This window comes from Apaloderma vittatum, unplaced genomic scaffold (assembly GCF_000703405.1).
Source record: "Apaloderma vittatum isolate BGI_N311 unplaced genomic scaffold, ASM70340v1 scaffold9597, whole genome shotgun sequence".
Lineage (NCBI taxonomy): Eukaryota > Metazoa > Chordata > Aves > Trogoniformes > Trogonidae > Apaloderma > Apaloderma vittatum.
In genome coordinates, this window is record NW_009727786.1 from 1 (window position 1) to 8955 (window position 8955).

Here is an 8955-nt window from a genome sequence, read left to right on the forward strand (position 1 = left end):
TTTTTTTTAACCGTATATTCTTCCCCATCTCGTCTTTTCCCTTCCTAAAAGCTGACTGTTCAATGTCTTCTCCACCTTCCTTCCCTTTCCTCCATCCCACAGGGTGATTTTTAAATGCCTTTTTCCTCTTTTCCCCTTCCCAAAGGGTGACTTTTAAATACAATGGCTCTACAATCGTCCCTGGAGACCAAGGGGTAGACTATGAAACCTTCAAAAGGAAGTGCACAGGTAAGCTCCGTCTTGATTGCTTTGGCACCTGACCGGGTGTCTCGCTACCCTGGTGCAAGGGGGGAAAGGATGGGAGGAAACTTGGGTAAACTGAAATTACTGCTTCTGCTTCCATGTGTCTGCCCTGTCCTGCATGATCGCGCTTCCAGCCACCACCGAGTGCAACTCACTGAAGTCCATAGTCCAGACGGTCCTTTGTCTCACCCTTAGACTTAAGGTCCTTTGAGCTTCTTTCTCCCCTTTGGACAATTTTCCATTGCTGCTCGGTTATAAACAGGATAAAACGCTTGATTAGCAACGCTCTTCTCGTTTAGCACTGCAGTTTTGAAACAAAAAGTTCAATTTCTCTGGCTAAAATAATATAGTCATATGGATCATTTTGCAATAAATTTCTTCTATAAATTGCATTCCTAAGTGCTAAAGTAACTGCAGTTAGAAGGCTTGCTCGGACTTTTTAAGAAACCTGAGAAGAGAGTGGTTGTGCTTTAAGATCAACTCGAACAATACAGCACCGAAAACAATCGTATGTACGTGGGGGTGTTGCACAACCACAACAGTTGCAGCTCTGGGTTTAAACGTGGCAGTTGATTGTTGAACTGTCGGTTGTAGAACATAAACAGGAGAAACAAAGCCTAGGGGAAAAGAAAATGAATTGAGGAATAGTTAACTTCATCTGATCTTAACTTTTGACATGTTTTACAAAAGCAGGCTTTGCGTTTTCTCAGAATAACTTCTAGGGGGGAATCATACAGCTTTTCCTCCTGTCTTGGCTGATATTTAACAATGTCATCCAGTGACATGAGATACAAAGCATTCGTAACCAATACTGGACTATAACAAAGTCTTTGATTATAGAGTAACTAGATGAATAACAATTATTATGGTTAACTTGCATTTTTGGAATTAGATATCTGTGGTGCAAAGGAGTTGTGTCTTGAGCAGTCGCTCCCTTCTCAAGGTGGGGTGAGTCCCAGAGGCCCTGTAGTCAGAGTCCCACAGCTACTGGAAGGCCAGTGCCTGCCCAGATTGGTCTGGCAGGTCCTAGGGCTTGGCTGTATTGTATTGAGTTGGAGAGGAGAACTTCCAGTAACTTAAATGAGGGCGGGACTGGTCTGATCAGTCAATAAATATCACAGGAGAAAACAAACCCAAGCATTTTAGTCCTTGGAAAGCAGCCACTAAATCGAGATGGTTTAGATGGCTCTGCTATGGCATTTGCAGTGGGGTCTTGCTAGGATTAATACAGCTACTCATTTCCAGCTCTTCTTGAGGTCTTTGCAAGGAAAATTCTCAAAACCAAAAAGGATCCTCTTGTAGTTGATGTGAGAAGAGCTGATACCTGGTACTGCAAGAACTCCTTCCCACACAACTCTTCTTAATGGGCAGCATAAGGAAAAAAACCAATTACCCAGCATACAGGGAAACCCAGAGCTCGCCATTTCTGAAATCCTTGCCAACATTATCTAAAGGGTTAGTCGTTTTCTTGGGAGGTCAACAGCTTCAGTCTGTGAGTGCCATGTTCTCTGTCTCCTCTTGTGGCCAAGATAACTGAGTGTCTCCAAACACTTGGGGCACCATTTGGGCTGGGAAGGATGTGTACAACCAGTAATGGAGGCACAAACTGCAGTTTGGAATATGTTGAATTTTGTTTCCTTGACATCATTTGCACATGCCAAACCCTTATTTATAAACAGGGTATTAAAACGGACAGAGTGTAAGGAAACCCTGTTTTAGACAAGCACAGTGCCAAGCTGGTCCCAATACTGAAGCATTTTTACAGCTAAAAGGAAACTTTGCATATTTTAGGCATAAGCACTAATAAGGGAAGAGTTAAATAAAGGGCATCTGTGGGGTAGGCTGTGGGCTGTCGTTAGTCTTTAATGTGGAGCTCAATCCCTTACAGCTGCTCCATTGCTCCCTTTCCCTCTTCCATCTCTCCCTCTTCCTTCGCATGCACCTGGTATGGGCTGACCCTTGGCAGACCAGGGGCAAGACGTTGTCCTCAAACCTATCTCTGGAGCACAGTTGTTGGAGGCTTAAAGAACTAGGCAAGTTCAGGTACCAAGGTCTTAGCTATGAGCTAGAAAGGATCCTCCGCTCAGGAATTGCAGAGCAGCAGCTGGGGAAGCCAGAGGTGCAAGCTTCAGTGCCTCCATCTGTGCAACAACTTTCGCCGGGACCACTAGACATAGAAAACAAGGGTTGTGCCAGCAGTGAAGTTAGAGGTTTCCTTCCCGTCTGGAAGAAAGGTGCCAAATGTTACTATGAAGTAGAGCTGTTTGGAATATTTCTACTGAAATAAAGTCAGTGAAAAAGAGTAGGAAGGGATGGGAAGAGCTGGTAAATATTATTCCTTCCTAGTGCTACGCCTCTTCCCTCCTGTTCCACATCCCATCTCCTACATTTAGCTGGAAGGGAGGAGAGCTACTGTCAATGCAAAAGCTCTGGAAAATGGGATTGAAGTTTAAAAAAAAGGAATCAGAATAAAGTTCCTTCGTGGTTTGAATTCTTGTTTTGTGAAAAATGCTGTCCTGAAGCTGAATGTAATTCGGTGGTTGAAGGTGAGAGCGGGAGCTGGAACTGAAAACCTCAGCATGCAAAGTGTCACCAAGGGCCTCTGTCAGAGCTTGCTCTGTTCTACTTTCTGCACCATCTATTTCAGTGTTGTTCTGAGCAGCAAACATCTGTGTTCCCCGCTTTCTTTAATAACCATTCTTAATAAAAGCACCTTAGGCAAGCGGTACATACTGCTTCCCTCTAGGGCATTAAATTATAGAGCGGGCGGTGTCAGTGTGTGCTAATTCATGTGGCTCCGAGACCAAAAAGGTCTTTTGTACCAGTTTGGAAGCCATTCGCCTGCGGTGGATATCCTGCCTTGTGCAACGACAGAGATTAGGAAGGGCTGGAGGGGGTTGCTGGTTCCAGGGTTGTATTTTTGCTTTTTTTTCCCCCATACATAACATTTTTCACGCAGACCATGGTCCAACCCATTAGTGATTCTGCAGACCCCCTCGGGGAACGAAAAGTGGTTGAGGACAAAGGGAAAAACAAGGAACCGAAATTGCTTCTTTGAATGGAAGAAGCAGTTCAAAGAGACCGTGTTAGACACCAGCTCTCTGCAAACCTCCAGCTACGCTCTGTGGGCTGCGGCTGCAGGAAGAGACAACAGAGCGAGGTGCTGAGCTCCGGGGGCAGTGAGGCCCATCCCCGAGCCAGGAACTGCTGCTGTACCCCTGGGCAGGTTTCGTTACTCTCTCTGCTCTACTCTCAGATACATGTTACACATCAGACCTACCTGTCACTTATCCTGGGGTGGAGGCTTTTTCTTCCTCACCTCTTTACTAGACTTTGGGTACTAGCAGAAGAGTTTAAGGAACTGCATAATCAAACTATCATCCTTTTCCCATCCCGCTGTTAGGGGACAACGATTGCCACTCTTAAAGGAAGAAAACGTGGTAAGAAAAGCTTCTTCAGTGCCCTTTTGTTCAGGATCCCAGGATCAGGCTGCAAAGGCAGCTTGAACCCTGGACTTCTGCTTATCAGCTGCTGTCATGGTGTTGCTGTGTCAGGTCTGTGTCAGGCCACAAGGCAACTCAGACACCTTGGCTGGGAGGTAGTAGAATCTGCTTTAGTGTCAGGCAGTCATTTTCTCTGCCCTCCAAAGAGCAGCCCCAGGTGTGTGAACACCTCTCCTCCAGCCTATCCCAAAGCAAAGTCAAGGAGGTTGGTTTAAACCACGGGCACAGTGGTGACATTATACGATGAGGAGGTGGCTGGTGGTGGCTCTTCTTCTTGCAGTCCTGCGTAATCACGCATGTACACAACTGTGTTGGCCTTTGTCTGACACTAAGAGGCTGCAGACCAAAGCTGAGGACGTTAATTGTGTCAGGGTCATTAAACACACAGTGTAGACACTCCCCAAGTCTTCTGGCCAAGGGCTGTTTTGGTTGGGGATATCAGCACTGACTACCTCTGCATTAAACAAGGACTTAATTCAAGGCTTTTGATCCGTTTTACTTCACAGTTACAGCTCTTGCCTCTGCAGATGGCAGGGATCCAGCTGTAGCATTAATTTGGTCTAGCAGTACGTGCCATCAGTACGCTTTTTAAAAGAAACAGCTGAGCTGGTGGATTTGAAGCCAGGAACACAGATAAGAGTTGAAGGTTATTGTTCGGAAGGATGTGAAAGCTCTTGGGTTTGAGGTTTTCTTGTTGTTGTTTTGAATTTCAGAGTCTCATAGCCAGGCTGGTGATGCTGTTGCTAAGAAGAGTAGAATGGCATACAGCTGAGATACTGAGCTAAGAGTCCGGTCAAAAACATCCACTTAAACTTTTCGTGTGTGTCAGTAACACCTGAGTGTATCCAAGAGCTTGCCTCAGTTTCTGTACTACGAAGCAGCAGAATATTGCCTTGTCTCTGTGTGTGACTTCTTTTTTTTAAAGTGTATATTCTGCCATTAAGTCACAGAGAGGTCGGAAGACTGTGTTTCCCCACCATGCCACATGTGAACAGTTGTTTTTCAGTGCATCTCTGACAAGAGAAATAATGAGCCTTTTATTTGAAAAGCCCCAGTCCAGATAAATAACTGCAATGACAGCATGAAATAGGATAGTTATTCATGTCTCTGAAAAGATCAAACCAAGACCACACTGTGCATTCGGCATGAGGAAGAACTGAAAATCTCTGGCCTGAAATAAATACCCTATAAAATAATTTCTCGTTGACATAAAATATTAGGGAGAAAATGGAAATAGAATTGGCTCCTAAGACAAACGCGAGCTCTTTTGAGTTTCTGACAATTGTCTGTAAAGACTGGCCTGCATATAAAATTTAGGAGCCAAGTGTCGAGAGATCACCAAGAGTATGTTGGTGCTTTAGGTTGTAGGAAAGATCTGTAAAAATGCACGAGGACATATAATGAGATAGGTGCTTATCTGTATTTGGCTACATCTTAAGTTGCTAAAATGGGCTTTGTAAATCAGTCTCCTACTGCTTTTGTTTTTCCTCTTTAACATTCCTCTTGTCTGCTTTCCCTTAATATCTATTTTAAGGAAGACCTGGGGCCATGAGTACTTACGGGAATTTCACCCTGTCTTTGCAGTCTGCCCGTGCCCCTGTGCCCTCCCAGCTCGCTGTGGGAGCCGCGCTCCTGGGAGGGTGTGTGTGCTCAGCAGCGTAGTAAGAGGTGGGGAAGGTTTTCTGTCTGCACTTCTAGGCATGTGACTACAGGGGTGACTGAAGAGGTGGAAAACTGTCAAATTAATCTCAAATGGATCCAACTGAAACAAAATAAATCCTTCATGAAACCCGTCACGTGCCATCAGTAATTCATTGTTGGACAGAAACACAAAAGCAGATCGTTCCCTTGCCTGCCTTGCTGTACGTGACCTTGATGTAGCAGGCAGGTGAAGCTGGGAGCAGTGGCCTCGCCTTGGCGTGTCCCCGGCTTGGCCATTCAGAGCTGTAAGACAACAAACCGCGAAGCTCTTGGCAGTGTTTTTCTTTCCCACAGCTATTATCTTTTGCTGATGAGTCAGTGCATTTTAATCTAATGGGGAATTTTTCAGTAAGGCTGAACCAAAGAGTTTGAGTGGATGAAAAAGAGGAGAATACCATCAGGGAAATCTCCCCAGCTTGGCATCGAGCTTTGTTGACAGCCAAGGGCAGCTTAATCAGTATATTTGGAAAATCCTGCCTACTGATAAGTGAGGGGTTTGGAGAAAAATACAAAATGATGCTCATTAAGGCATTCGTTGTACTTTTCTTTGTTTGTATGGCCCTATTGTCATGCTGTACAACCAGAGGTAAAGAAGTAGTGATATTAGTAGGAATTAATGTTGTTAATTTCTGCTGTTGGGAACTTGTGAGATCCGCTGAAGTAAAGCTGCCGTTTCCGTTCTACCCAGCTCTGTTGTTTGCTTCTCTCTGCCCTGAAGTTCATGGCTTGGTGACTGGGAAGGTGGTTGTGTCAAGCTAGGCAGGATTTCCTCTTTCAGAGGAAATCTACTGTCTCTCTCTGTCAGACTCCCACACACCCCCAGCAATTTCCTAAAACTGCTATAAGTGGTTTCATGTGAAAAGGGGGGCGCGGGTGGTGGATATTAATGCCTTGAGATTTCTAGGAGAGTTGGCACTGATGGCACTGATGCCTTCCAGCACAGCGAGGTGATCTGGCGGGGCAGAACTCATTAACTGTGAAAGAGGAAATCTGAGAATATAAAAGAACTTGCGTTTTGATCCCGTTATCACTCTGAACATGCTTCAGACTAATTGTGTAGCTCAACCACTTGTGCTCAGGGATTTTAACTTGCAGCTGGAGGGGCTCATACCCAGGCTGAACTAGTGCTAAAAGCCTCCACGCCTGTCCCTGTTGCCTTCTTAGGAAAAGAACCATGTTAATTGCTAAGGGCTCCAATTCACATTCCCTCTTGGCTTGAGCGGCAGCTGCTGAAATGCTCCTCAGCTGCTGCAATTCACAGACAGACACACCAAGTTAAAGCGTCACTTATCGGTAGTTTCTGTTAAATACACCAGAGTGAAAACTGTGGCAGCTGAAGAGCCTGTTCTGCCTGGGGGATACAACCCCCATGGGGAGGCAGGAGGAGGAAGCACACAGCTTGGGTGCAACCTTTCAGGCCCCCACAAGTAAAGCAGCCCCAGGTAAATGCTGCCCAAGACGGGTGACTCAGAGCCCCATGTCTAACCTCAGAAGCTCATTAAACCTATTGGAACTTAACACATGAATTAGCACACACTGACACATTAACACATGAATTAACACATGAATTAGCACACACTGACACCGCCCGCTCTATAATTTAAGTGATGGAGTAAGAGTTGCTTATAGTTGCTGAGTAGTCGGTGATCGAATAGGTAGAAGCCAAGATGGAATTGCTGGTTTGGCTCTCTTTGGTGCCACTGATCGAGCTGCTTTCAGACGAGATGGGAAAACAGTCGAACTCTTTTGCTGAGAAGCAAATCCTGCTGCTGCCAGTGATCTGTGGGTTCATGTCAAATTGAAATTCATGCTGACAGAAAAATTTCTTCAACCTCTTCTCTACATTGCTATGAAAAAGCACCACAGAAAAACTTGGAATTCTTCACATTCATTGTATTTTTGCATTGTCTGTATTATAAAGGGGCATATTCCAAAGCAGTCTTCAGGATCTGTAGCAGCCTTTGGTAAAAGCGGCAGGGATGAAAAACTTACATACTCAAGGTGGAAAGGGATGGGGACACAGGAAGGACTGTGACACCGTTACAGAATAGTAGGTGCCAGGACTTGATGGCATTAAAGTGCCTTCCAGTACTGAGTTCCCATAGGGACCACAGTACAATTCTTAGCAGAGTGTGGCCTCCTTTACTGTCAGATCTGGGAAAGCAAGGTTTTTTCATGGAACTGTTAATAGTAACGCTAGGGGATTTACTGTCTCTCTTCACCTTGGGTATTTCCTGGCTGTCGGTTCATTTATGGTTCTAATCAATCTTGAGAAGAGGATTTACTGTCAGAAACAGGAGTCTCTCCGTGCATTTCTTGTACTTGCCAGTGACAGGGTATCTGAGAGAGAAGCTTTGTTTGCCTGTACTGATAATATACGTGACTCTTACTCTCCTTCCAAAGATCCATCTGGATTTTTCCTTTGAATAAGATCTCTCTCTTTGTTTCAATCTTGAAATCTTCTGAGGAGCTTGTTTTCAACACGCTGCTGGCTCACACCACCTCTTACTTACATTTTCTATCTTTCCCCAGTAGTTCTTTTTTAGTGGCAAAAAACTACATAGAGAATAAAATAGGGAGAGCATGGCTGGGTGTTTTTCAGACTTAAAACCTTATTGTCTCTTACCAAGGGGAAATTGTCTTTACTCACACTTCGGCAAAACAAAGTGTTAAAGAAGCTCTGAGATCTGTCAGCTTTCAGAGAACATCCCACTTTTTGTGCACTGATTTCTAGCAGCTTATTTTCTGGGGATGAGCAATTCAGAGCTGCTTCTCCCCTGTCCCTGTTGCCCCCGGAGCTGTCCTGACCGTTCCTGGAGCATGTTGTAACCCACCTGAGGATGGGGATGTTGGCAAACATCGCTACACCTGGAGCCCAAGTTTGCACCTGGCAGCAGTCAAGACAGCAAATAACTCTAAAGTGTGTTGAACTGGTCACAACAAGCATAGCCAGGAATAACATGATTCTTTTCAAGCAGCAAGTTTGTGCTTCTATTTTGAATCATCTCATTTCATTTAAAAGGTCTCGAGTGACCTGTAACAGATGAAGTAGCTATGATTAGGTGCATTCCACGATTGCACAACTGTCCATCTGCTCTGCTTTTCTGCACAATCCTGGTTGAAGGCTCCAGCATCACACACGCCACCGAGGCTGGGGATACGAGCGGATGGTATCACACGCTTTCTAAGAGCCTGTGATCCTGAAGGCATCCAACTGCCTCGGTTGATGAGTCACCTCGCAACGAAGGAACGAACTCTTCGAGACAAGGAGTTTACAAGGTTTTTACACATATGGCCAGACTAAATAACTCTAGTCTGGCGTGATATAGTGGAAACCAGCTGTGAAACACAGATCAGAACAGTCTTAAAATCGAAGGCCTTTTTCTGCAAGGCTTCAGAAGGAGTCAAAAAACACATCTAGAGAAGTAACTGCAGATTTTTCTTTTGCTCCTTCTTCTCCCCTTATTCTTGTAAACTCATACTAAAAGAGCCAGAAACGTGGCTGAAG

At 45.0% G+C, this 8955-nt stretch overlaps 1 protein-coding gene across 1 annotated transcript in view; it reads left to right on the forward strand.

Annotated features, from left to right (window-relative positions):
• Nucleotides 1-145: 145 nt before the first annotated feature.
• COTL1 (coactosin-like F-actin binding protein 1) overlaps nucleotides 146-8955 on the forward strand; it is a gene marked incomplete at its 5' end in the record, with an annotated part of 18893 nt that continues 10083 nt past the window's right edge. The window contains one exon of the mRNA XM_009873812.1: nucleotides 146-228. Coding sequence (XP_009872114.1) covers nucleotides 146-228 — 83 coding nt within the window. The remainder of the gene's footprint in view (nucleotides 229-8955) is intronic.